Here is a 28,000-nt window from a genome sequence, read left to right as displayed (position 1 = left end):
TTAGTTTTCTAACTAAATTTTTAGTTTGGTTATAAAATACATAGTTTTGTATAACAAATATTTTGCCTGCTAATAACATATTTTGTTTGTATAGTAAATACAAACAAAATATATTGTTTGTATTTACATATTTATAGTACAAATATGCTAAATATGCTAAATACTTAGCTTGATAATTAAATATTTAGTTTTCTGGCAAACTGTTTAACTTGCTAACTAAACATTTTGTTTGTAAGGCAGATTATTTACTTACCTGATTAAGTCGAGTACAAACAGAGAAAAGCTTCAAAAACAAAAAAAAACTGATGAATGACCAACAACCGTTTTCACACCGAATATTTGCAAACATGAAACGTGTTTGATCCATTTCTGATCTGGTCTCTAGTGAACCTGTCAAGCTGCTCATTAAAAAACTCTATTATTGAGATACAGATTCATAAACATCGATGCATATTTTGTTGAAAAATGTGTGAAATCAGCCTAAATGCTAACAGCCTGAGGTTTCACCGTGTCTTTGTTTCAGCCAGAATCTAATCTGTTGCACCATTAGGTCACATTTAAAACATATTCAATGATTAGATTTAATGCAGTTTCAATATTTTATTGCAGAGGTTTTACAATTTTGATATTTTTGTCTTTTTTTTCCAGTTGAAGATGAGTTTGTGGTTGATGATGACAACAAAGGCTGTCAGAAGGTTATTCATAACGAGACGCAGCGGGTGGCGTACAGCTACTTCTTCTTCCATTTCGTCTTCTTCTTGGCATCGCTGTATGTCATGATGACCCTTACTAACTGGTTCAGGTAAGACAGGGAACCGTTTTGTTTTTAAAGGGGTCGTGTTGTGCACAAATTCACACTTTGCATGTTTTCTTACTTCCATTTGTGTATCAACTGCTTCTAAAAACAGTCCAAGCACCAAGAAGAAACATTTCTTGACAATAAGCTAATGCTTTTTTTCAAAACCTCCCAAATGTAACATCAGAAACCAGCTGCCCTGCAACCTGTAACGCAAGCTGAGCTCCAGCACTTTTGGTCAGCTGGCTTATCTGCTGTATGCGCTGTATAATGGCTGCTGGAAAAGACAGGTGTTTTGTTGTTGACTCACCATCCAGAAACCATTTGCTGCATTCTTGTTGGTTGTGCAGGAGGCTCAACTTATGTTCTTCAAAGATGTATGGTTGTATAATTGTACATCTGTTTGCAGAAATGTTCTCATGTAGGCGTAAGTGTTGAGTTAGGGGCGCGGCCAGCAGCAATTTATTTGGATTTAAATTGACAGGACACTCTAAAAATACAACAACAATTTAGAACCACCATAAATAGAAGAAAAAAAAATAAGAGTAAATTTCCTCCAAAAGAAATTTGAGATCCAGCTCAGAAATCTTCTAGACAAAACTCAGAACTTGTCTGAACTCAAAAAGTGTAAAAATTTTTGAATTTGGAAATTTCCAAGTCGAAAATGTGGAACCTTTCAACCTTATAAGTTTCCAAGTTTTCTGTAGATTCTTCTCAAAATTTGAGGGTTTTTTCTCATAAATGTTTGACTTTTCAAACTCAGAAATTTCTTTTTTTTTTGTAGAAAATTTCTGATGTTAATCTAAAAATCTCAAAAAAATGTTCTCACAAATTTTCGACTCATTGAGCTCAGAACTTTAAATGTCATTTCTAGAACATTTCTGAGGTTGAACTCAAAATGTTTTTCTAGCTAAATTTAAACTTTCAGAGCTCAGACGTTTTCCTGTTTTCAAGAGAATTTCTGCTATCAATCTGAAAATTTTAGATTTCTTTCTTTCAAATTTTCCACTTTTAGAGCTCAGAGATTTCCAATTTTTTTTCTAGCAAATTTCAATAATTAGTCTCAGAATTTCTGAGCTTTTTGGCAGAAGTTTACTCCATTTCATTTTCAATTTACAGTGGCCCTAATACACTGTTGTACTAAAACTGCTCACTCTGAAAGGAGCTCAAAATAATGTCAAAATAATCTCAGAATGATTTTGTCCAAAAAAGGCAATAACATGTTTTATATCGCCCATCTTTACCTGTTCAAGAAAGTAAAACAGGTCGCCTTTAACCTGATTGTGTCATGACTTCCTGTTCTGAATATTGGCGTCCTATTGCAGCTACGAGTCGGCGGTGTTGGAGACCACCTTCACCCACGGCTGCTGGTCCACCTTCTGGGTGAAGATGTCGTCCTGTTGGGCGTGCGTCATCCTCTACCTGTGGCTGCTGCTGGGCCCGCTGTGCAGCTGCCAGAACGAGTCCAGGCCGCGCCGCTCCCGCATCAAACGCCGCTCCGCATCCTGCCGCCACGTCAGCGTCAGCGTGTGACAGCGTCAGCGTGTGACAGCGTCAGCGACGCCCCAACGTGGCCGTACTAGGGCGGAGCGAAGCGGGTCGGCCACGGCGCTCTGGAGGCCGCTGGGGTCAAAGACTCACAGAGTGAGAGTGAGAGCCGAGCGCCGGGCCAGAGGGACCGGAGCTACACTCAACCACAATCAGGGACGTGATTGTGACTTTCAAACTCGCAGAATGAATTGCCAAAGGGAGCCGGAGGAAAGGACCGTACACTGAAAAAACAAAAAATCTTACCAAGTATTTTTGTTTACTTTCTAGTGAAAATATCTTAGAACTCTTGAAATAAGACAAAAATAGGAGCTTGTTTAAAGTTAATAACTAAATGTAATATTGATGAAAGACTGCTAGTTCACTAAGACCAGGGGAAAAATGTCTTCTGAGAATACAACTAGTTTTTTTCATCAATAATAAGGAATTATTAACTTATAGCAAAGTCCTATATCTTGCTGAAAAGTTACTTGTAAGTTAGTGTAAGTGTATTGAGATATTTGCAGTAGACAAAAATGCTTAGTAAGATTTAGTTGTTTTTTTGCAGTGTATGACATTAAGGATGACATTAAGGATCTGAAAAAATGTGCACGTTTTATATCTTTACTGTTGAAATGTGATAGTACTTTTTTATGATCATTTTTTCCAATATTTAGACAGGCAGTGTCTGTTTGCTGTAACATGACAGCCGAGGAAGAAACTCTGACACTGAGCCGATTTTATTCAGCCTTTTTGTCCTCTGATCATCTGATAATGTAGAAATCTTGTGAAAACTCATTCCACCTCATGCCACACACTTCACAGTCATCAGAAATGTATTTTTAGTCCCTTACATTAAGACATCTGTTAAGACATCATCAGTAAATACAACAACGTGTTTCTGTTTGTATCCACTTTGCATTCCAGCAAACCGTTTCTGAACAATTTTGGGACGTGTGCGCTTCTTTTTACTGTGGTATGACTGTTGCAATCCCAGTTTTTGTCACTAGATGTCACTGTATCAAACGTAATGAGCTTTTAAACGAGAAAGACAGCAGAGAAAGAGTTTTTAAAAATGTGAGAACTGGAACCTGTGCAGGATATTGTGAGGATAAGCTGCTTCATTTGAAAATCCCGTCACTCTGGTGGAAGACTGCGCTTCAATCGAAAATGAACGATGATGTCAACACTAACACCAGGCTGAGCGACTCTGCTTAAAATTAAAATCTAAATTTTTTTTTATACTAGATCCAATTTTAAATAAAAAATTTTTTATCACATTATTTTCTGCAGAAGAAATTTCACAGGACAGAAAACATTTTAAGAAAGTAGATTTTATTTCAATCATCTCTTCTTTGAGCTGTACGATGGAGTATTTAGGCCGGGCTACAATCATTTCTGATTAATTACTAGAAAACAGTTAAAATATTAGGAGAATAAAGATGCAATTTTACTAGAAAATATCTGAAAATTATTTGAAAAAAGTGACTTTAAGGAGAAAAAACGTTTTGTTTTTATTTGTTCTTATAAAATAACTCAATCTCCTAATATTACAACTTTTTTCTGGTAATATAAAATTTTTATTCTAATATTATTTTGACTTTATTGTCATTTGACTTTATTCTTGTATTACTACAACTGTATTCTTGTAATTGTAATGAAAAAAGAAAAACATCTTAGCCTGACTGTAGAGTTGTAGAAATGGACGTGCTGAAAAATTCAATTAAATCTAAAAAAAACAAATATTCAATTAATTGATAAAATCAATTCATCGCCCAGCCCTTACACTGAAACTGTTTTTGTTTTCCAGAACTGTTAAAGATCTAGACACATTTATTTTTATGCTTTTATTCAAATTTTCATGATCAATTGCAGGATATGGACGACGCATAACCTGCGACTTTTTTCCCCTCATACAATAAATTCCCATCAGAAATTTCAGCTTTTGAATAGAAACTGAATACAAATTCATTCATGCAGCTCCTGGTCAAAAACATAACGTTTTCTAACATCTTTGACTTTAAGCCAAAGAAAGCTCATATTTTTAAATGAAACCTTAAAATGTTCAGCATCACTGGCCTGCATTTAGTAAAAGCTTCAGAGATTTACCCGATCGACAGAGAGGCAGCTAAACGGAAACATACAATGAAAGAAACGGTAAAATAAAAGTCATGTTTGCGTTAATATTGCGTTATAGTGTATATTTCAGTTTTATTCATTATACAGACGGGAAAACTTCGTGTTTACATATATTTTTACAACTGTAAATGAAAAACTTTATGAACAGAATGAATTGAAAAACAGTTTTTTAAGAAATAAAAATGAGCTCCAGAGGTAGATTACACTTTTGTTGTTTTGCCTCCTGAATTTGTCTTATTAACAAAGCAGAAACAGCTTCTTCATAGAAACGTTCACACAGAAGTTACAGTCAACTGGTTTCCGTCATTTCTCCGTTCCTGAAAGGAAACTGAACCGAATGTCTGCAATGACTTTTTTATTTTACTGCTGATGAGCAGGAATCATACAGGTTGATTTTAGTCTTTTATTTGTTGTAGATGCAAAGCATTTTTGTAAATAAAATGTTTTCTTATGATTGTTGTTTCTGATTTGCTGGTGGGAGTTATGCTGCAGGTCCAAAATCTCAAATTTACAACACAAGAACATTAACACATGTTGGATTTTCTGAAAGACTATTTACATTGGCACTCAATATTTGTTTTTGCTATTTCAGTAACATAGTAATGCAGAGAAAGAAACACTTAGCACTGTTTTAAGTCGCTACAGATCTATAAAACAAGGCCCAACGTTACACCCCAATTTAAGATAATTAATTAATTATCTGATTAAAACTGCAGCTAATCAGTGCCACACATTAAAAATACTGTATAATTAAATATATATCTCATGTAAAACATCACATAGCTCAACTTATTCAATGCAACACAGAAAATATTACTGCATAAAATAATATCACAAATAAGCAAAATACAGTATGAACACCGTTACATAAGTGACGTAGAAATAATGTGTTCAGATTCATACAAAAATACACTGTGTACCAGAAAAACATAAACAAATTTTAATTTGTGGTAAATCTCTTCAATAATACACTTTTTGTTTTTAACAGAACTGTTCCAGAATGAGTCGCACCGCGCTGCTGCAGCCAGCGCCGCACTGCTGCAGCCAACACTGCTGCAGCCACAACAAGCCACGCTCACATTTCACTAAATGGTTGTTTCCTGTTTTGTCGCCTTTCTTGAACATGTAAAAAAAGTGAAGCAATGATGGAAACTCTTAAGGCCACAATGAGAAAAAGTTTTAACTGCAGGTTCCTCTGGCTAGACTGTAAAAATCAGGATTAATGGATTCAGTCTTTTAGACAATCATTCTCTCAATGAGGAATGTTTGAGATGAAATCTGTTGGAAAAAGGAAGTCGAGTTGAGAATTAGTGAAATCTTTGGTAAAAGATGCAATAAATGAATCTGTTTGCTTTCATAAAGAACCTTAATAAGGTGCAATGAAAGTTATTTTCTTGAGAAACTCCCAGGTCACTTTCCTGATTCTTAAAGAGAAAACTCAGTTATAATGAGAGGTTATTAACAGTCCATATCTGACATCATCATGAACGTTGAATGTTTACAACAAGAATTTTTCTGTCAATAATTCCTTAAAATTGATTAACTGGTAGATTATTTCACTTAAAATGTGGGGGAAATATTTTGTTCTAAGTGAAATAAAGATATTTAGTTTCTCCATTTATGCAGCTGCAGATTTCAATCTGGATTTTTTGGTGTTTTGCATCTTCTTGGATGCTTGTTTTTTTTTTCCCCCCCCAGCAGCTTAACTGTTTGAATTGAACTTTTCCATCAGTTTTATGCTGCAAAGAAAATAAAAATCAAGTACACTCAATTGTGATTGTTAACCTGAAGTTAAAACGTCTCACCTCGTCAAATTAAAAGACATTTTATAACCGCTGGCACCAGCCAGGACAAGGCGCAGCTGAGCCTGTGTGGGATTACAAAAAAACTGCAATAAAATCTAATTTCTGCACAAGTTCTTTTTTTTTTAAAGTAATGGCAGCTCAATTCTTTATAATCATTCCACAAATACATCAATAGAAGCCCGAAGAGGACGAGTGGACGTCATCTGGGTCTCGTTAGCCTTTTTAAAAGTGAGATCAGTTTGCAAACTAACATCCATCAGAGTGGAACAAAGTGCATTTCTGCCATATTAAAGTATCTTCAGCCTCATGAATGTCAGCAGAAACCTTTTCCATAAATCTTAAATCTGTTGTTTGGTTTGAATTAGCCAAAAAATGCTGAATTGTAAAAACTGTCTAAAACGTCCAGACTTATCCTTATTCTACAAATATTTGCTGCAAAAAAAGTGAGAAAGAAAAACATCTGTAATGTGTCACAGGAAGGAAACTCAGTGAAATTAACTGCAGCTGAATCTAAAAGTGGATAACGAGACAAATACTGTACAGAACGGAAACTAAGAGGTTGCTGTGGAAAAACACTGGTGAGAAAAAGGTTGTTTTCAGTCACAACCGTCCTGCTCTTTGGTTTTTGTTTAAGGTGGGCGTGGCGTCGCACCCACCTAAAGTGCTTTAAATAGTCTCTTAAATAACCATGGCGTTCGTTCTCTGCATTCAGAATGTGTCAGATTTCCAGGGCCAGTCCAAGACTTTTCAGGGTCCTAAACAGATTTTTCTTTTGGGAAGTTCCCGTACCTAACATGTCAGCATCAGATGATTCTTTACTCCTGTGCTGCTAACATTAGCATCATTTGTAATTAGCTTAAATCATACCAGTGTCACTATGGTTGTTGATTTGAACCTTACAGGAGGAGCAAACTAAAAAATTACATGGACTTTGAAATGCATAGTTGTACACTGCAAAACACAAAATCTTATCAAGTAATTTTTGTTTAGTTTCTGTGCAAATATCTTAGTACACTTGGAATAAAACAAAACTAACTTTTCAGCAAGTGAATAATTCTTAAATATTGATGAAAAAGTTTGAGTACCACTGGCAGATTATTTTACTTTTTTCCCATTTTACAAATGACACAATCAGCCAATGGAACAAGTAGTTTTTCATCGATATTAAGGCATTATTGACTTAAAACAATCTCCGATATGTTGCCGAAAAGTTAATTTTGCTTCATTTCAAGTGTTCTAAGATATTTGCACAAGAAACTAAATCAAAAATACTTGGTAAGATTTTTTTGTTTTTGCAGTGTATTTAGGTGTGTCTTAAATTTTAACTATTTAAAAGAAACTCCAGCTGACAAACACTAAATTTACAGCAAACAAGTTGACAAACTGAACTTTATATTTCCCCAACAGAGGCAGCAGAAAACAGGACAATATTGACCCAAAAAATTTTTTTTCCACATGTAATAAAGTTTAGTTTGTATTATTTTAAATATATATATTTTTAATGATGCTATCTTGGTGCTCTTGGCAGCCCCTGGTGGTGTGCGGGCCCCAATCAGCCCTCAACTCGCATTGCTTTGGACCAGCCCTGCAGATTTCAGACTAAAACCTGAAAAGTTCCCGTTTCCTGCTCCAGTGATGCTCAACAGGTCTTCAGTTTTAAAGTTCACACATGAAATATGACTCATCAGTCTGCACCTGGCGCTCACAGCCTCACACCGCCTCGTCTATTTCTGCAGGACTTTTCGTCCCTCTGTTGCTGCAGAGCCTCTGGAGCGGCCGCAGCAGCTCGTCCTCTCTGGGTCGGTACGGAACCACGTAGCTGTCCTCCTCCAGCAGGATGCGGTTCAGCGTGCGCTCGTAGTTGATGTGGCGCCGTAACATCAGGACGTACTGCTTCCCCGGCTGCAGGTCGGGGCAGTCGCACAGGTTCGGGACCCACAGGAACTCGCGGTGCTCCAGCCGGAAGCGGTTTCGGTACGTGTGGATGATCTGGACGTCGTAGCGCGTCTCCTCGCCCCGGTACAGCTTCCCCAGAACTCTGCCACGAAACACTGCCACAGAAATAAACAAGAAACGGCGACTTCTATTGGATAGTTCCGTTCATACAGAGTGGGGTTGTGTGGAGTAGCTGCCTCAGTCAGTATCTTACCGAAAGAGAACAGCTGATGGATGTCAGTTAGAGGAACTTTTAGCATCTAAATAAACTGAGGACTTATTTTTAATTTCGGTGCTTAAACACGGAACTGAACTTGGAAAGAAATCTTTTCACTTTTCCATTCCATTAACCAAACGAAGCTGTTGCCTCTAAATGTTTTTAAGGCTTTTCTTACTGAAGGAATCATCTGTCTGATGTTTTTACTGAGAAATGTTTTAAATAATTCATAAACTCCAAACCAAAAGTCCTTACCAAAGTCCTTTTTGCAATACTGTCTCTGGCGTTCCCTTCGTCCTTTAACTCTCTGACATTTTCCACAATTCTCTAAAGAATAAACCAAGAAGAAGTAAAGTTAGAAAGTCAGAAGGCCATAAGGAACGTTGATAAGAATATCTTCAGGGCTGTTTGCCTGAACATTCATAAACTAACATGTCTACAATGAAAGATTACATCAGTATTTCCTCTCTTTAAATGCATTTGAGTGTTTGATGTGGGATGTTGTTTATAAAGTTACACAGTAAAAATCAACAGCTATAATTTGGCTTATTTAGTCTGTAATAAGGAAAAAATGGGGATTCATTTTTCAAAGTCATATTATCATCATGTTATTCATGAATTTATTAAATTTTGACTTTGGAGAAAAATATTTAGTTTGAAGCTGACATTTAAAATAAATCCCCTGGTTAAAATGATGTTTTCTTCTCTTATGACAGGCTGAATAACCCAAATATTGTTCATTTTTGACTGTGTAGCTTTACACTGTGTAGCCCATGTTTGAGCTTCATAGGAGTTTCTGCAGAACATTTTGAAGAGTTGCTGTGGAAGCGGTGCTCGTACTTCCGGGTGGAGCCTGAGGAAGGAGGTTTCTGTGGCTTTCCTCGCGCTCCAGGCGGCTGATTGGCTGCTGAAGACGCTGCGGGTGGCGGCCGGGAGCCGGGTGACGGTGAGGATTTAGATCATTTAAAACTGGAAGACAGAAAACAAACAGTTTTGTGTGAACTACAGACTGCAGATCTTCTTAAAGTTTGTCACAGACAAATACTAATGCAATTTATTGGAATTTTAGGTAACAAAGGAGCAAAAATTTCTCATACTTTATATAGGTTTTAATTCTTCCATTTGGATCTCAGCTGCTTCTAAAAACAATGAAAGCGCTTAAAAAAAACACCCAACTTTTTTCTATCCATTGGTTTTTGGAAAATGAATCGATTCAAAAACCTCCGAGTCCGGAATGTAACTTCACAAATCAGCAGGCACTGCCCCGTTACCTAGCAACCTCAGCGAAGATCAGCCCGTTACCTAGCAACCCAAGAACATCAGCACTTTGGTCAGCTGGTTTTACTGCTGCATGCACTGTACAATGGCTGCTGGAAAAGACAAGTGTTTTGTTGTTGACACCAATCTTCCCATGAAAAAAGTTACAAATTTTATATTTTCCTTCCACTTTGTTAGTATGTTTTTTTTTTTTTGGTCTTTCACAAGAAATCCCAATATAAAGCATTAAAGTCTGAAGTTCTGTAGGACAAATAGGAATACTTTTGTTTTTGTGTCGCTGTGAACCATTCTGCACAGATATAAATGGTTAATACAGAAAGAACACATAATAAATAAAAGTAATTCATCTGTGGAGAATTCATAAAATATATGGACTGTCCTGAAATAACATGCTTTAAGGAGCAGCAGCAGAGGGAATTTATCCAACTGGCAGGTTTTATGACAGCAGCGTCACAAGCTAATATGGCCGGACACGTTTTGAAAACAGAGTTTAACTGCAGATGTTTTTAAGCAAGAAATAAAGAACAAAAGAAAAGTATTACTGAAGAAGACATGGGCATTTCAGAAACATTAAAAATCAAAAGCTCTTAGTGTTGATTGTTTTTAGGGATTCGCAGAGCTTTCTCAACTCAGAGTTATACTTTAGGATGACTGCACCATCCAACATCATAAATCCGCCTCCAATCTCACCTTTTTCTACGTTTTCTGGCAACATTTTGAGATGGGTTCAGTTTGGCTGGGATCCACCAGCTGAAAAGGATTTTCCAAGAAGCTACTTAGATTCATGGCCTCATCGGATGGATCGAAAGTCTTTGGATTGGGAGCAGATTTCCATGTGGTTCAGGAACATTAGGGAGGTGAACAACGTGTTTGTAATCCAGATAAAGCAGCTGTGTTCCTCTGAATCAGGGAGGTCAGTGTGCCGATCAGCAGCGGGGTAAAGGTGAATCACCACAGATGTTTTCACTCACTGAACCCAAATGGGCTCGCTCTAATTTGTGCAATTACAATAATTGGAACCAATTTAATCTTGGCTCTGTGGTTTCCTCTGAGAAAGATCAACCTGCAGCTCCGGAGCTGAAAGTTGCTCTGTGGACATCAAAGAATGGCTCTTACAGAGGGATGTATTAGTCAAAATTCACATTTTGCAAGTTTTTATACTTCAATTTGGGTCTCAACTGCCTCTAAAAACAACACAAGCGCTTAAAAAAACAAACATCCAGTCGATGTTTGACTATAAGCTGATGCTCTGTGGTGTCTGAAAAATGAGCCGATTGAAAAACATCCAAAATTTAATGTCAGAAATCAGCAGGCGCTGTCCCCGTCACCTAGCAACCCCAGCAAAGATTAATCCGTTACCTAGCAACCCAAGTGGAGCTCTAGCCCTTTTGGTCAGTTGGTTTTACTGCTGTATGCGCTGTACAATGGCTGCTGGAAAAGAAAAGTGTTTTTCTGTGGAACTTAACCACAAATTATTTGTGTAAAATTAGCCAATTCATAGCTTTTTACATAGAGCATTGCTGAAGTATCATGAAATTTAGCCTGGGAAGTTTGGTGCAATGCTACTGGGCACTGGCGTTTGCAAAGCAGCCAATCCAGGAGCGGCATTCATTTTCCTTAGTGCTGATTGGCTGTAACCCTAACAGCCAGTGGAAATAAGGCAGATTTCTGGATGTTACCTTCTGTTGTAGCGCTACAACAGTTTCCGTGGTCCGTGTTAATGCACATTCAGGTACATTTGGTCTTTTAACTGTTATATTTTGCCGTTTCTAGTGTTTCTAGTGGTGGCCTCGAAAATCTGTGGATCTCATCTGTCTGCTGGCAGCTGTGGTCCTTAGCCCATGTAAAAATACATTGTTGTGCTTTTAGATAAGGATAAAGAAAATGGCTGCAAACAGATGTACAATTATACAAGCATACAACTTTGAAAAGCAAAAATGGAGCTTCCTGCACAACCAATAAGAATGAAGCAAGTGGTTTCTAGATGGCAGGTCAAGAACAAAACACTTGTCTTTTCCAGCAGCCATTGTTCAGAACATACATTGGTAAAACCAACTGACCAAACATGCTAGAACTCAGCTTGGGTTGCTAGCTAATGAAAAGGAAGATTAATTATTTTAACTTTGAACGAAACGTTTGGCTCGTCTCTTCCTTAAAACCCCGGATTCTCTCAGCAGGCGGAAGCTGCAGCTAAAGTGAAAACCACAACGCTGCGCGTTGACGTCACAGATCACAGAGTTTAATCCATACAAAGCAACGCATGTATCAGTTAACAAAGATGCAGAGGTACAAAGATATGCATTTTCATAAAATAAAGACAGACAAACACGAACACAAAGACAGACAGAAATGACAAAGGCGCGCCCTTGGAGAAAGTTTGCTGGAAAAATGGAAACTCTCTGTATATTTTTGCGCTACGCGAGACTTTATACTCAAGAGGCGTTTCTGTTGTTCAACCAATCAGAGACCTGCCTCGGCCTCCAGAGAAACTCGGAAACTCCCCCATTCACGGCAAAGTGTCTGGTTTCTGTCCAAGCAAAGAAGGGTGGAACACTTAATCTTGGGCGTACTGGGTACGAATGTCCCCAGCACCGAAGTCCTGATATAAATCTCGCAGATTCCCCTGGAGTCTTGACGTCTCTTCCCCCACGCCAGCGCCGTTTCCATGGAAATGCTAATTTTATGGCTTTTGTAGAGGCGCCTGCTTGTCTCCTTCGGGCCCCTCCCCAATGGGTCACACAAAACCTGTTTTAAATAAGAGTTTTTAATCTAACATTTACCTATGCCGCATGATTAGCTGTATTAAGCACTAAAATACTCATTTTTTCTTAACACTAACGGGCTAGGTTTCACTGGGGTTGCTAGTTGAGGGGCAGTACATACTGATTTGTGACGGAAAGTTTTTGAAACATCTCATTTTCCAGACACCAAAAACCAGTCAGATGGTTTGTTTAAGCAGCTGGGTTGTGTTTTGAAGCAGTAAAGGCCCAAATTGAAGTATAAAGACATGCAAAACCTGCATTTTGCATAGTAGGTCAGCTTTAAATTACATTTCTGCACATTTCTTTAGAAAATACCTTTTTAATAACTGTAAAATACTTCTTTACTTTGTAAATTTGCCCTCACTGTATCGTATCTTATTCTTATTTTTCAGTTTTTAATACATTTTTTCTACTTTAGTGAGAGCATGCATGTCTTTATCTTAACTCACACCAGTGGGGTTTCCGGGCGGTGTTGGGCGGTGCTCTGGAGGTCGTGGCAGAGGTCGTGGTTGGAGTGGTGGGTTGGCCTCTGGGGAAGTAGCTGGCTGTGTGGTGTGCCTGTCGCAGAGGGCTCCTCCTGCCGTGGTGCAGGGCGTACCGGTCCGGTGGAAGCCAGTACTCGTACTCGATTCCTGGGTTTCTGTCTGTCGCCAGAACCTGGACACAAGAAAACAGAATTATGTTTAAAAAAAAAAAACAATCAACAAATCAGTTACTAGTTAGTAAATATATTAGTTAACCAACCAAACAACTAACCAATAACTTTTTCTTAAGAGCTTAGATCTTTGGTAGTGTTTACATTGGTGTTTCTGGTTTCGTATAATGGATTGAAATGGATTCAAATTAAAGGGTTTAATTATGTAACTTTTATAAAAAATATATTTTTGCATATTTGTTAAAACTGTCGCTATGTTGTGACAGTATGAGACAGATAATCTGCGAAAAGACTGAGCGAAGATAAAGAAATACATCACTCCTGACCAGAAACAACCAATCAGAGCCAGCAGGAGGATCTTATCGCTGTTAATCAATCCTGTGAACATGCTGCTAAATGTGCTATTGCCAGAAAAACAACTTACTATTACAAGAAACCTGGTTATACGCCATCATCTGTGGCTACGCTAACTAGCCTGAGCAGAAACGAGGAAAAGCTGTATCATGAGCAGCACGCACACAGGAATGATTGACAGCACTAAGACCCACCTCCAAGCTCTGATTGGTTATTTCTGTTTAGCACTGGGGGAAGGTAGAGTTAGATTTTTTCAGAGATTATTTGTCTCATACTAAACTGTTACTACAGTGACAGTTTTAACAAATATGTAAAAAAAAATATTTTTTTCATAAAAGTTACTTTAATGTTGTTCGCATTTGTATGATTTTTTTCCTCCAAAGCAATTCCAGTAATGGTTTCCATAGAGGACAGCGGTGCATGGAAATGGCTTTCTCTCTTCAAATCATCTGCAAACAAATGTCTTAATATAGACAGTATAGTGTATAAATGCTGGTATAGCTGACCTCCGTTTTGTGTTTATAAAAACCACAACAAATGGGAGAAACTGACAGTTTTGAGCTAAACTGGTGTGTTAAATTTCACAAAAACCAGCAGGGAGATGAGAGAAGAAGGAAGCTCAGCGTTTTCATTGTTCTAGAATTAAGCAGACTAAACTTTACGCTAACTTTGGAGTTTTAAACCTGCTGCTCACCACAGATTCTCCTTAATTCCCATAAGCCTGCTGTAATCCCCCGGATAAAATCAGCTCTTTGTTCTGGTGGCGCTTTATGGGACCTGATACTTCAGCAGATGATGCTAACCAACCAACCAACCAATCAGTGAAACCAAACAGCAAACCAATAATTATGACAGTAATTGTTTTTAATCTGAATATGCCAACTTCAAAGACTAAGCAGTTTTTTTGTGATGTTGTAAATTTGTTCCTGGTGTACAGAGTCTTATTGTATTTATATTTTAGCTTCGTGTGAATCGGCATGTTTCCATTCTTCCTGTTACTTCACTGCTGATAATCCTGAACTTCCCCACAAAGGGACAACAAGGACAATTTTTTTCTTACGTTGTATTTTCTGTTCTATTGTTAGCAAGAATATAGAGCTGTTTCATTCAGAATTAAGTAAATTACCTAAGAAATAAATACTGTTATTAATAATAATAGTTATAGTTACATTTAATCCGTTAACTGTTTGTGTTCTGTAGTTTGGTTTAACAGTGTTTTTATTTTCACACCAAATACCTTTGCTGAGGTAGATAAGATCGGCTTCATTATCAGTGAATCTAAATATCACTGATCTCCTAAAATTAAGGAAATTGGTACTGATAAATCAGTGCATCCCTGATTTTTATGTTTACTAATGCCTTGCTTAGTGAAACAGCTCTAACCATCAGATGCAGGTCTTCCTGGGTCGGTCCTGGCACCTCAAAGCTCTCCCAGGTGTCTGCAGAGCGCCGGTACAGCAGCTTGGTCCCAGCTACGCTGTACTCACCGGGAACGCTGATCTTCCAGTTTCCGTTGATCACAAACTGGGATCGACCGTTCTGCAGCGCTGTGCGATCAATAACAGTGAATGGAGTTACTGAGTATTCGTACAAATCGATTCAAATGCTTCTGATGTTGGATTTTTCAGGCTAAACTGTTAAAGATTTCAGGGTGACAGAGGAACAAATGATCCTGTGGTTATTTAAGGTGGTTTCCATAGCAGCAGATGAAAACAGGCACCTCCACCTGCTCTGCATCCCTACCAAACCACAGTGTGTGCCATTCTGGGTCTGTTTTATTTGCGTCGCCAACACAGCGATGAGAATAGATAACCTTAGCGATTATGTTACTCGGAAAGAAGCAGCATGGTGCAGAAAGCAGACGGACAGTGAGCCGCTCGCCGGTCTCTGGGGAACAGATGTAATAATAAGTTTTAAAGCGTGTGAAGGGAGCAGAGATATCTCTTACCCAGATAATTCCTGCTGTTGTCGGTGACTCGGATGTGAGTGGCTCCAGCCGGGATCATCGTCACTTCGTTGTATCCAAACGGCCCGCCTGGCAAATCAAAGCACAAGCTTTAGTAATTCACAAAACTGAAGCAGAAGCAATGCTTCATTATGATGATAAGCTTTATCATTTTAACAACATACGGCTCCTGTTTGTGCTTCCCAGATCTGGAAGTTAAACGCTTCTGTGAAACGTTTAACTTTGACTTTTTTTATTTTTGCCGTTGAAGCATCGCAAACATCATGTGTGACTAAATCTTACCAGTTATATGTTTACAGACAAACAGTCATTTCTATACTGTTGACCCTTCTATATACCTAAAACCAAATTTTTATGCACCTTCATATTAATATTTGGTTTAACTGTTTATTAATTGCTTTAGTAAATTTAGGACATCCACTGGCAGCTTCTCAAATCCCTGTTTGCTTCTGGAATAGAGAAGAAATTATTTCCCTATAGTTGCAAACTGATGGATGATCTAAACATTAACCAGATTTAATAAACTTGAGGTTGTTGGGACAAATGTGAAGTTAATAAAAACATACCAGCAGATAATGGTGTTTGTAGAAACTTAGCTACAGAATGAAAGTTGGAATATTTTTGCCTCTGATTCTTCACAAACGCATCAACATGACTCAGTTAGGCAAAGACAATCACTTCTATGCAGATGACACCGTTCTAAATATCCCCAAAAACCTAAAACTTATGCAGCTTCTAGATGCAAAACCCTGCAGGTTCTTATCACTGCAACTTAAAAAAGAAAAATAATCCTAATATTGTAATAAGTTAATACATAATCATCACACAATGTTGTCATGTTGACAATGATTTCTCTCGGTTTACAAGGCGCTACAACATTTACAGCGTTCAGCTTGTAAAAGATAACACTCCAATCACTCGTCAGTATTTGCCTGAAGCTGCTATTATTTCCTGTACAAAGCTTGTTGCAGATGGATACAAGGAAAGAAAAACATTTAGTTTTCTCCACTGCATGCAGTCAGACCCTATATTATCTATGAACCTGCAGGTGCCAGTGGAGGTAAAAATGTTTCTGTGGCAATAAGCCAGAACTGCTGGGAGATTTTTCTGCTCCTCCTCCCTGAAATCTTAACCACAGTCATTTTAAATCTGCTGTTAGCTGGAGCCCTTCTGGGAAAGCAGCCAATCACCTTTGTGTTGCAAAGCTGTTTCCATGGTTAATATTCACTCAGTCGGGTAATAACACTCTGCTAAATAAGCCTGAATGACTAATAGCTGTTGGGTGTGAAAGGAAGACTAGAAGCAGGAATTATCCTCACACCGGCTTTCTGAAACCACTTCACCGAATTCCTGAGACAGAAAGGCATGATGGCGAGTGGTAAGAAGGCGTGTGTGTGCAGGCGTGTGTGTGTGTGTGTGTGTCCTACCTGCCTCCAGCCCGCTGCTCTGGTACACACTCTTGTGGAGCAGACAGGTGGTGTTGTGCCCTCCACACACCATGCAGGCATCTTCCCGCTGCGTCGAACCCAAGATGGAGTCGCAGCCGGGCTTCTGCAGGATACACAAATGGGAAACCTTTTTATCACTGCAAAAACACAAAGTCTTGTCTAGTTTTTACTGTAAATGTTTTAGTACACTTGAGGTGAGACTAAACTAACTTACAAAAATAACTTTTTAGTGAGAGAGGAGCTTGTTTTAAGGCAACAATTCCTTAATATATCCGCCAGTGTAAATACTTTTAGATCAAAATTAAGGAATTTTGGTCGTAAAACAAACTGAGTTTACTTGTTAAGTTTATCATATTTCAAATGTACAAAGATACTTCCACTAAAAGGTAGACCAATGTCTTGTTATAAGAGAAAACTAACACTTTTTAAATCAATATTAAGGAATTACTGACTTAAAACAAACTTGTAAATCTTGCTGAAAATTTCTTCCAAGTTGGTTTTGTCTTATTTCAAGTGTATTAAGATATTTATAGAAGAAACTAGACCAAAAATTCTTGGTGAGATTTTGTGTTTTTGTATACTAGCGTATTTTAAGTCAATGATTCTTAAATATTAATAAAAATTACTAGTTACACCGGCAGATTTTATCACTTAAACACGGGAAAATGTCTTGTTATGAGCGAAAATAATCTACTAGTGGAACTCGTACTTTTAAATCAATATTCAATAGTTATTAGTGAAAACAAGCTCGTATATCTTGCTGAAAAGTTACTAGAAAGTTAGTTTAGTCTTATTTTAAGTGCACTATATGTTTACACTAGAAACTACAGCAGATATTTGGTAGGATGTTGTGTTTTTACAGTGCACTCAGCTTTGATTCTGCCAAGTAATCCTCCCCTCAGGCTCGGTTTATTTGCCTCTCTGATATTGTATTTCCTCGTCTCCAGCTAACATTTGGGGGAAAACAGCGTCTCTGGGGCTCATAGGGGAACAAGAGTTTGGAGAGGTTGTTTTTTAAAACATAAAAAATGTCAAAGCTAAAGACAAAGAGGATGAGCTGGATGGTTTATAGCCTGTGGAGCATCCTGCAGCAGGAGCGATGATTGCTTTCCCTGTTCGCCTTCATCTCTGTTAATCAAAGGGGAGGTTCGCAGGCCAGAGAGCAACAATCTAGAGAACCTGTAATCATCCTCAGAAAGCCGCTTTGAAGATACAAAACACCCTGAGAGTCTCACACAGACAACAGGAAATGAGCTCCTTGTGACACAGTAGCAGAGTAGCAGACTGGGCCTCAGAAAAACAGCGACCAAACCAGAAAATAACTCATCTAAGAGGTGAGCATACGTTCATTATCTGGGCTGATAAAGCTGAAAGTGTGGAATAAACTCTTTGAATTGAGAAGAAAACTGTTTTGCTTGTTAGGTTTATCAGGCAAAATTGATAAACTTAACTGACCAATATACTGTATATTGGACAGTATATCCAATATACGATGCTCCTCTAAATGCTTTGAACTTCTAGAGACTGAAAATGAGCTCAATAAAACACATTATTTTCATGTTTTTAATCGCAAAATATATGATTTTCACAAAACAAAATCTCAATAAAATACACTGAAGTTTGTCCTTGTTGGAGGACGTAAGGTGACATTTTTTCGGCTGCCCTGCTGAGGATGAACTGCAGCCGTTCTGAAGCAGCCATGTGTTCTTCAGGCTGATCTCACGTTTTGACCTGTGCTCCTCAACACCAGCTGCAGGCTGCATCTGCTTCCCGTTTCAGCCTCTGCTGCTCTGACCTCTCCCTGCCCGACACCACGACCCATAAATCCGCTTATTTACACCAAACGCCATAGAGAGCATGCCCAGAAACACACACGTCGACATACGTAAACACAGAGACTCCATAATCCCGGCGCTCAGCTGAGTGACCCCTCTACTAGCAGACGTCTCTCCTGAGTATTACATATTGTGCAGCAGATGCGTGTTCATCTCCAGCCTCCTCCATCTGTGTGAGAATAACCTGCTGCAGACTCAGCTGAGCTGTAATGCTTCCTGAAGGCTGCAGTCCACACTGATGAGTGAACTCTGGCCCAAACGCTCAGCGTGGGACTCGCTTCTCCTGAGAGCTCCGGCCAGAGCGGTCAGCATCAGTTATACCTTTACAGCAGCGAAGGCCAGCGTTTCCCAAACTTAACCTGCATTTAACTCCAGAAGGAGAAGAGCTGTTTATTTTTCACTCAGGTGAGTCACAGATGGAGCCTTTCCAGATCAGACAAAGGCATGAAATGCTGAGAAAAATCAAATAAAACTGAATGTAGCTGATGGTTTTCTTAACCGGTCAAGTTGCAGTTTATTTCTAAAGCGAACAATCTGAGTTATAAAATCAATAAATATTTAAATAAAACCTAAAGCAAAGAATAAACTGATGCTAAAATAAAACACACTGCAAAAGCACAGAACCTTATCAAGCAATTTGGGTCTAGTTTCTAGTACAAATATCTTAATTAAACTTTAAATATGACAAATATTTAAAGGGCCCCAAATGTTCCAAAATATTGATTAACGAAGTGTTAGTTCAAGCTCTTACTTCTTGCTGAAAAGTTACTTCTAAGTTAGTTTTGTCTTTTCTCCAGTGTCCGATATTTGCATTAGAAACTAGAAGAAAAAGAAAAGGTAATATTTTGTGTTTTTGCAGTGCAGAGCTTCAGGACAAAAGCAAAGATTCTCTGTCCTGTGCAGATGGTTTATGCATATGGAGACTTTTTATTTTTATTTTAGGTAAAATTATAAATACTATTATCCTAGAATGGAAAATGTTAAGTAAAAAAACTAAATATTTTTGTTTTTATTCAAAGATTTTTACAGGAAAGCTGCGTTTGCTGCACCTAAATAATTTAATTTAATAGAAACTTGGCCAAATGTAAAAAGCATTTTAGAACAATGTGACCCAAATCCTTTTATATATATATTTTTTAAATAGGAAACATGCAAGGTCCTTATTCCTATAAAAAACAAAAAAATATATTTTACTTTTTATGCTTGATTTTAGTTTTATTTTTATTTTCTTAGCCCAGAGCACTTTTGACTGGTTTATATGATGCTTATTTTGATAAATAACGTGTGAAACTTTCCACACTGATGATGCGTTTTAAACTGTGACTAACACACGCATCCAGGTGTTGTTGTCATTTACCAGACAGCGTCCGTTGACACACACAGCTCCGGCCTCCGGGTCGCAGGCCGTACCGTCCAGAACGTGACCAAAGTTGTAGTAGAAGTTGTGTCCCAGCGCCAGGCAGCTGAGATCACAGGGGCTGGAGCCTGGCGGGGAAAAGCTGCAGTCAGTAAATCATTCGTCTTTATGGAACAAGACATGATAAAAGGAAACAGGACTGGGGGAGAGAGACACATAAAATGCAGGAAATAGGAATGAGAAGTGGGGAAGATCTGGAAGAAACTGGCAGACATGGTAGAAAATCACAATAACACCTGCAGCAGGAGACACCTGTGAGCTTTCAAGACTTCTCAGCTGCAATAAAAGGCAGCAAAACGCAGAAATATGTTTCACAAATCTGAAGTCAGCGCTGAGGCATCGTTTTATCGCTGACTGATGGTATCAGACAGAACGGTTTGTGCTAAATTTAATTTGTACTTGTAAATCAAGCTGGTAAAGTGGGACTAAACAGTTGTGAAATGAAGGATTGTACATGTAGAAATTATTCATATGCGCATTGGAAATTTAAAAAAGATGTTTATATCTGCAGAAACAGTTCAGTTTTGTTCAACTTGGGAAAATCTGAATCCTACGGAGGCTCTGAAGTGCAAACCACTTCAACGAATCATTAAAAAAACCACAAATTTAAAAACACATTGATGAAAAAGTACTAGTTCCACACTGAAACGGGGAAACAGGTGATACATCTTAAAAATATTTAGTTAATTTTGTAACTCAATTCCAAAATTGAGTTCCAAATTTTGTAATTTGTTAATTTTTGATTACATGTAAAAAATTAACTCAGTTTTTCCAGTGCAATGTCACATTATTTCACTTAAGACATTTTTTTCCATAAGTGAAATAATCTGTATATGGAGCAAATACTTTTCATCAATATTAAGAAATTATTAACTTCAAACAAGATCTGATTTCTTGCTGAAAAGTTACTTTTAATTTAGTTTTGTCTTATTTCAAGTGTACTAAGACATTTCCACTTGGCACTAGACCAAAAATATTCTGTAAGATTTTGCATTTTTGCAGTGTATAACATCAATCTTTATGCTTTCAAGTGATTGGACGGTAACAAATCTAAGGACCAATCAGAAGACAGTTTAAGTTGCTGTATTCTAGTTTTAGGTTGCAGAAGTTATAGAATTTCGATGGAAACCAAGATGGCTGCTCAGGTCGTTATTTTTCTGCTGACCTCCGTGAAACGTTGTCCATCTGAAGGAGTTTCCGGACACCAACGGCCGGTCATTGAACGCAGCACACTGCATGTCTCTGAAGTCCTCCGAGCCAGGAGGGCACCCCTGCACAAACACAGACATGCAACACCATCTTCAGAATTAACCTGCAGACAAGAAAAATATATTTTATAAAACGCTGAGGTCATATTTAGAGGATGTGGATGAACTTCTGATTACAGCTGGTTAAAAGTTTCCTCGTGTTTTAATGTTTCAGTTTAGTTTCTAGATGAGCAATAATGACTTTAGACTAAAGTAGAGAAATAAAACACATCTGACTGATTGATTGTGTGAAAAATTCCTGAAAGGTTCAGAAGTTTTACATCTAAGTACGACAGAGAAGAAAAAATATGACTTCTGATTTTAAACATAAAACATAACCAGAGACAAAAATCCATCCATCCTGACCTTCATCTGACCTTTGACCAGTTTTGTTTTTATTCTTCTGACTCTTCTGAGTCTTGATGTGTTTTTTCTGTAATATCAGAGAAAAACTCTCTGAGCTGTTTCAACTCATCTGTTAGTTTTTCCTTATCAGGATCGGCTGTCCAAACACACACACACACACACACACACACACACACACCGCGGCCTCCTCAGACAACTAAAACACATCTGACTGTCTGATTGTGTGAAATCTCAGTGCAGTGAAAACTCGGGCTGATGCAGCAGTGAAACTTCACACCCTGACAAACCTCTCAGACACGCCCATAAGACCAATTTGTAAAGCAAACATCGGCCATTGTTGTAAAACGACAGTGTTTCTCTGCAGTGACCTTGATGTTGCAGATCTTGTACTGTCTGGGATCTCCAGCACACGGTCCGCCCACCGGGTTCCTGCACACAAAAACTACTTATTAACAAAAATATTGCACTTTTGGTTACATGTTTTTGCACAAACTTCTTCTTGGATAATGAGATTTTAGTCTGATCAGTTCTGTTGTCAAAGATAATAATAATTTATATTTACTAAAAATGCCAACAGAAAATTCCCTGAAGACCAGATGACAGATCATTACCTGGTGATGCAGGTGCGAGTTCGCACTGAGGCTCCGCCCCCACAGCTGCGGGAGCAAACAGACCAGCCGCTCCACGCCGCCCATTCGTTCCTGAAATGCAGCTGCCGTCGGGCGCGCGGTGGACGCCCCGACGAGGCGTCACTGGATGGACCCCACTCTGAACCCCAAGAGGCCTGAAGCAGTCAGAGAGCCCAAACACAACACTGACGGTAAATAAAGCATGAGACAAATGTTGAAACATTTACGCTATTTAGTCTGAATCGACAATTTAGAGAAAAGGTGAGTCAGTTCTGCCCAATTTTGATATTTTACTATATTAAAATATTAAAATCATCCAGCATGTTGCTAGTTGTCTACTTTCTCTCAGATTATCACCAGGTTTGCAGAATATATTTTACACATTATAATATAAAATGCCATTCAACTATGATGGCATATTAAGGGAAAGATAATTAAAGAAAGAAAAAAAGATGAGGAGTAAATTTTCACTAAACAATTCAGACAAATTTGGAAATTAATCTCAGAGTTTCTAGAAAAAAAACAACAAAATTTATAAGCTTAAAAAGTAAAGAAAAAATTGCTAGAAAAAAACTCACATTTTGAAATGAATCTCAGACATTTTCCAGGAAAAAACTTGGACATTTCATAAGTCAAAAATGATCGATTATTGAAAGAAAATCTCTTCAGACTCAAAGGCTTCTGAGGTTTTTCTATAAAATTTCTCAAATACGATATTTGACGCTTCACATCCAACTATCTTAAGAATTTCCTCCTCATCTGGAGGAGCTGCAGATATTTTCAGCTCAGGTGGAGGAAAGTATTGACATGTTACAAAGTTGGCATTTATGGAAGACAATCGTTGTCAAAAGTCAACAACAGCTACATTTTCATGTCTTACTTCCTGCTTTCTGTTCTGTGCATGCTAACAGCTGCAGTCTCTCAGCAGCATCAATCTGCAGAGACATCCTGCATGTTTAAAGCTGTCATGACGCAAATAGCTATTGTCATCAGCCTGTAACGACTGCTCAGAAAACACCAGGCACAGATTGATGGGATGTCATTCTGTCAAAGAGAAATGGTATGGATGGAGCTCCAACAAAGCCTTCTTTATATTTCTCCAGGAATCTGACGGGAATATAAATCTATTCAAATGGTGGATGGGACTAAAAATAACAAAGCGGCCCTGTGAGGCTGATGGATCAGGATCAGCAGAGCAAAACAATAAAAGTGATTAGAGAAATCTCTGTGGTTCTCCTCAAACACATTCCAGAGTTTGTGCCCTGGAGGAGGAGTGAAACTGGCAGCCGTCCCACCAGATCCTCACACAGGAGCTGCGCTACGAACACACACATTTAACTCTTTGCTCACTGCGTGAGCAAAGACTGCTGCAGGAGGAGCTGGAGTCAAAAGAGGAATCCAAACAATGAAAACCAGGCCAGGAATCAACAAAACCAGCAGGGTGCTAACTGATAAAAAGGCTATGCAGTTCATCCAAACCTCTAATTCCCTCCACACCAGTGAAAAGTAGCAAACAGTTTATAAACTCCTGCAGACCCCAACTATAAAAGTGTATGTTGCACTGAATGCTGGGTAAATCCATTTAAACACGCCCTTTGATGAACTAAATAAAAAGTATGTTGTTTCCTGAAAGAGGAAATGCCAAAAATAATGCAAAGTACAACAGCATTTCAGCACAAAGTGCAAAACTCAACAGTAGCTCCGTTTCCATGACCATAAAACTGCACAAATTGGAATTATGAAATTGAAATTATGAATGAAATCTACATTTTGATTCACTTAATAGAAATGCCACTTTTGGAAAAAAAGAAAAGAAGTCAGAATTTTTGGTCAAATGTTTTTGCACCAGGATGAGGCGGTTTTCTACAACTGGATGTTACTACTGGCAGAAATGAAGAAGAAGACAACAGGAAGTGATAGGAGGATGATGTTATTTAACAACTTATCATGTGAACAAACATATTCACGTGATTTTAATTGCACTTCTTATTTAAAACAAACACCATAATTGTGTTTTATCGACATTATCAGAAAATTGCCAAAGTTTTGCACACACTTGTAACAGTATGCAGCTACGGACTGAATCCACTCCACGTTCGCCCCAGCAAGTTGAATTTCCTCATTTGAAAGGTAGAAACTAAAGTAGGGGTGTCCAAAGTGCGACCTGTGGGCCATTTGTGGCCCTTGAACTGATTTTTTGCGGCCCCAAAATGCTGATGGAGTCTTTTTATTTGTAACCAGGGTAAAGTTATACATGATGTGGTTTTCTTACAGTGGAAAAAGTTAAATACGACAGAGACTTTTACTGAAAAACCAACTGTTGATTCTGGATTCCTCCACCACCACTGAACTTCAGAAAACCTTAAAACATCTTTCAGCTTTAAATGTGACCTGTTAGACTTCCTTCAACAGGTCAGGAGATGCATACAGGCTACAAAACATGTCCATTACATTTTCGCACTAAATCATTCTTAGATCATGAGATTTTCTGGTCTTTTTTGAACTCCTTTCAGAATGAGCTGTTTTGCCACTTAAAATTCAAATAAGCTGCTGCTGACCACGCCCCCAATTCAACGTTTACTGTCACATGTAAAAATGCCTGCTAACAGATGCACAATTATACAACCATACTTCTTTGAAAAGCAGAAGTGGAGCCTCCTGCACAACCAACCAGAATCCAGTGAGTGGTTTCTGGATGGTAAGTCGATAACAAAACACCTGTCTTTTCCAGCAGCCATTGAACAGCGGTAAAACCAGCTGACCAAACATGCTGGAGCTTTGCTTTCGTTGCTAGGTAACGGGCAGAACTCTGCTGGGGTTGCTAGGTAATGGGCAGAACTCTGCTGGGGTTGCTAGGTAACAGGCTGAACTCTGCTGCGGTTGCTAGGTAATGGGCAGAACTCTGCTGGGGTTGCTAGGTAATGGGCAGAACTCTGCTGGGGTTGCTAGGTAATGGGCAGAACTCTGCTGGGGTTGCTAGGTAACAGGCAGTGGCTGCTGATTTGTGACATGACATTCCTGAGTTGTTTTGAAACGGTTTAATTTCCGGGCACCAAAAAACATGAACTTGTTGCTAAAACCGTCTGGGTGTTTTTTTTATTTTTTTATTGAATCAACAGAAACCCAAATGGAAGTAAAAAATAATCCAAAATGTGACGTTTGCATTGCAGGTCCCCTTTAAGTCATCGTGCCCCACATGTATTAAAACACTAATTTCCACATATCTGTGCAGAACAAAAAGTTACTTCATCTGACCTTTGAAATTAAAGCTACAGGCAGAAGAAAGAAGCAAACTAATTGAGTCTCTTTGACTTTGTGACTCATTCTGCACAAACACACTGAGACCCAACTTGTGCCGCGACTCCCCATAATTTCTTGGCAGGGTCTCTTGAGGTTGCCCTCATTAGTGTTCTCCCGTTCAAATTAGCGTTGATAACAGTTGGAGATGCGGGGGAGCTGGCCTGCTAGATTAGTGAAATCAACCTTTGACCTTAGCAGTACACTCCTTCTCCCTCCTCCTCAGCTTGAAGAGAGAAACTTCATATAGGAAGCGAAGCGGAGGGCAAAAAACGAGAGCAAAGGTAAATGCTTCAGATCAAACAGCTGAACCAGACTCATCTTTTCACAAATACTATTAGAATAAACATGGCACTGAAAGGGCAAACACTTCAAAATCAGAAAAACAACAAAACATTCCCTTACATTATGCAGACAGGTGTTGATATAGAAATGAAGAGAGCAGCTACTGACCTAAACTTGCCCATATGTAGTCTGAGGAATAACTAGAACATTTAAAACAACTGAAACTGTGACAAACAGAGCTGAAGGAGGATTCAGGTTATCTTCCCAAACAATGAAGAAAATGGCAAAGTGTGTAAAAACACTGGGCTAACCGTTCAAGAACTGCAGCAAAGAAAGGCATGTTGGGGTCACCAAGGTTACGCTCACACACCAGGTCTTGATCAGTTTTTATTTTCTTATTTTTTAGTGGTTGTTCATACTACTAAATGATGTGACTGCAGTCAGACTTCTGTGTGAACAGCTTACAACCTGCAGAAGAAGAACGCTGACATCACAGCAGCGCTCTGTTTAAAAATGGCCGCCATCGCTTATGGATCCATTTCATAGTTTATTCAGCGACGGGACCCAACAGTAACCAACAGTCCATCACAAATGAGCGCAAAACCTTGTCAATGTTTTGCTAACGTCAAAAAAAAACACAATTATGGTGTTTCTATTAATTAAAATGTCTGTTTGTAAGTGATTAAAAACACGCTGTGCCATCATCCTCCAACCACTTCCTGTCGTCTTCTTCTTCATTGTCTCTGCCAGGTCCAGTTCTTGATCATGTGACTCGTGATGCAGAAAAAGTGTTTCGGTTGCAGTTTGGAGAGCTAAACCAATTTTCATTCGGAAAAAAAACCCACCTCACCCGATCGGCAAAACCTTTTATCGGAAAACAGAAACTGCCCTGTTTACATCAAGCAAATTTACTTCAATTCATTTTTCAAAGCCAGATTTTCACCATGTTAGTGATTAATTTAGAAATGTCATATTTCCAAGCTAAATATTTAGTGTACTGATTCAATATTTATCTTTAGTTTGTAATATTTAGTTTACAAACTAAATATTAAGTTATCTAAACTAAACAAGTTTAGCTAAATGTTTAGTTTGAAGCTAATTACTTACCTTAAAACTAAAAATATTAACATTTATTATGACAGCTGAATTAATCTAAGTTAATTAAATTAAGTTAAGCTAAATATTTATCTACAAATTAAACCTTGAGTTGGCTGAACTAAATATTTAGTTAGTAGTCTAAATATTTACCTTAGTTTGTAAGTTACACATTTAGCTTGCTAATTAAAACTACACTTTGAAATTGTGATATTTATAAATGAATGAATAACATGATAAAAATATGACTTTGTAAAATGAATCTTATTTTCTTTGTTTCTAAAAAATAACCCAAACTGTTGCTGCTAATAATTAAACCAGACGTTAGTTGTGGTTCCAGTTAGTTTCACTTTAAAAGCCTTTTTGTTGGATGGAAACTCTGTTCATTTCAAAGGAAGCTGAGGTGACAGGCTATTCTCAGCTGAGCAGCGGCTATTTCAGGCCGAGGCTGTGATTTATGGAGACGTGGGAGCAGGAGGACTTACGCTCTGCAGGGAGGCGAGGGAGCCGGGAGAGAACAGCAGCAAAACAAAGGTCACGACCCGGTTCAGAGTCAGCCTCCTGCAGAGAGAGAGAGAGAGAGAGGAGGAGAGAGAGAGAGAGAGAGAGGAGGAGAGAGAGAGAGAGAGAGGAGGAGAGAGAGAGAGAGGAGGAGAGAGAGAAGTGTAAACACATTTTGTTGCTTCTGGATTGTTGCTGCTATCACAGCTTAAAGTTGAAGCTGTGATAGCAGCTTGGAGGACTTTGAAAACGTTGTTATGACTCGACTGAAAAGAGAAGAAGAGTTCAGGACGCTTATAACTCCTGGAACTGGAACCCTCCTGCTGGACTGAACTCCTGACCTCTGACCCAACCTTGACCCTGGCATACAAGAGGATGCTACACAGAAAATGGAAGAAAATAATGATAATAATTCAAATCAGAAAATTATAAAGTGAAAAAAAGTG

At 38.4% G+C, this 28,000-nt stretch overlaps 2 protein-coding genes across 4 annotated transcripts in view; one reads left to right on the top strand and one right to left on the bottom strand.

Annotated features, from left to right (window-relative positions):
* serinc4 (serine incorporator 4) overlaps window positions 1–3,221 on the top strand; it is a 29,839-nt gene extending 26,618 nt beyond the window's left edge. For both annotated transcript variants that reach the window (XM_028015029.1, XM_028015028.1), the window contains exons 10-11: window positions 649–802; window positions 2,122–3,221. In XM_028015029.1, the coding sequence (XP_027870830.1) occupies window positions 649–802; window positions 2,122–2,329 (362 nt within the window). In that variant the 3' untranslated portion in view covers window positions 2,330–3,221. The remainder of the gene's footprint in view (window positions 1–648; window positions 803–2,121) is intronic.
* Window positions 3,222–4,492: 1,271 nt separating this feature from the next.
* adamtsl5 (ADAMTS like 5) overlaps window positions 4,493–28,000 on the bottom strand; it is a 37,883-nt gene continuing 14,375 nt past the window's right edge. For both annotated transcript variants that reach the window (XM_028015027.1, XM_028015026.1), the window contains exons 2-13: window positions 27,539–27,614; window positions 22,359–22,531; window positions 22,116–22,176; window positions 21,300–21,405; window positions 20,075–20,202; window positions 16,862–16,985; window positions 15,417–15,503; window positions 14,852–15,015; window positions 12,909–13,116; window positions 9,260–9,388; window positions 8,675–8,746; window positions 4,493–8,318 (exon numbers count right to left, since the gene is read on the bottom strand). In XM_028015027.1, coding sequence (XP_027870828.1) covers window positions 7,978–8,318; window positions 8,675–8,746; window positions 9,260–9,388; window positions 12,909–13,116; window positions 14,852–15,015; window positions 15,417–15,503; window positions 16,862–16,985; window positions 20,075–20,202; window positions 21,300–21,405; window positions 22,116–22,176; window positions 22,359–22,531; window positions 27,539–27,614 — 1,669 coding nt within the window. In that variant the 3' untranslated portion in view covers window positions 4,493–7,977. The remainder of the gene's footprint in view (window positions 8,319–8,674; window positions 8,747–9,259; window positions 9,389–12,908; window positions 13,117–14,851; window positions 15,016–15,416; window positions 15,504–16,861; window positions 16,986–20,074; window positions 20,203–21,299; window positions 21,406–22,115; window positions 22,177–22,358; window positions 22,532–27,538; window positions 27,615–28,000) is intronic.

This window comes from Xiphophorus couchianus, chromosome 4 (assembly GCF_001444195.1).
Source record: "Xiphophorus couchianus chromosome 4, X_couchianus-1.0, whole genome shotgun sequence".
Lineage (NCBI taxonomy): Eukaryota > Metazoa > Chordata > Actinopteri > Cyprinodontiformes > Poeciliidae > Xiphophorus > Xiphophorus couchianus.
The sequence above is the reverse complement of the archived record's forward strand: the minus strand, read 5'-3'. Positions and strand labels throughout refer to the sequence as shown.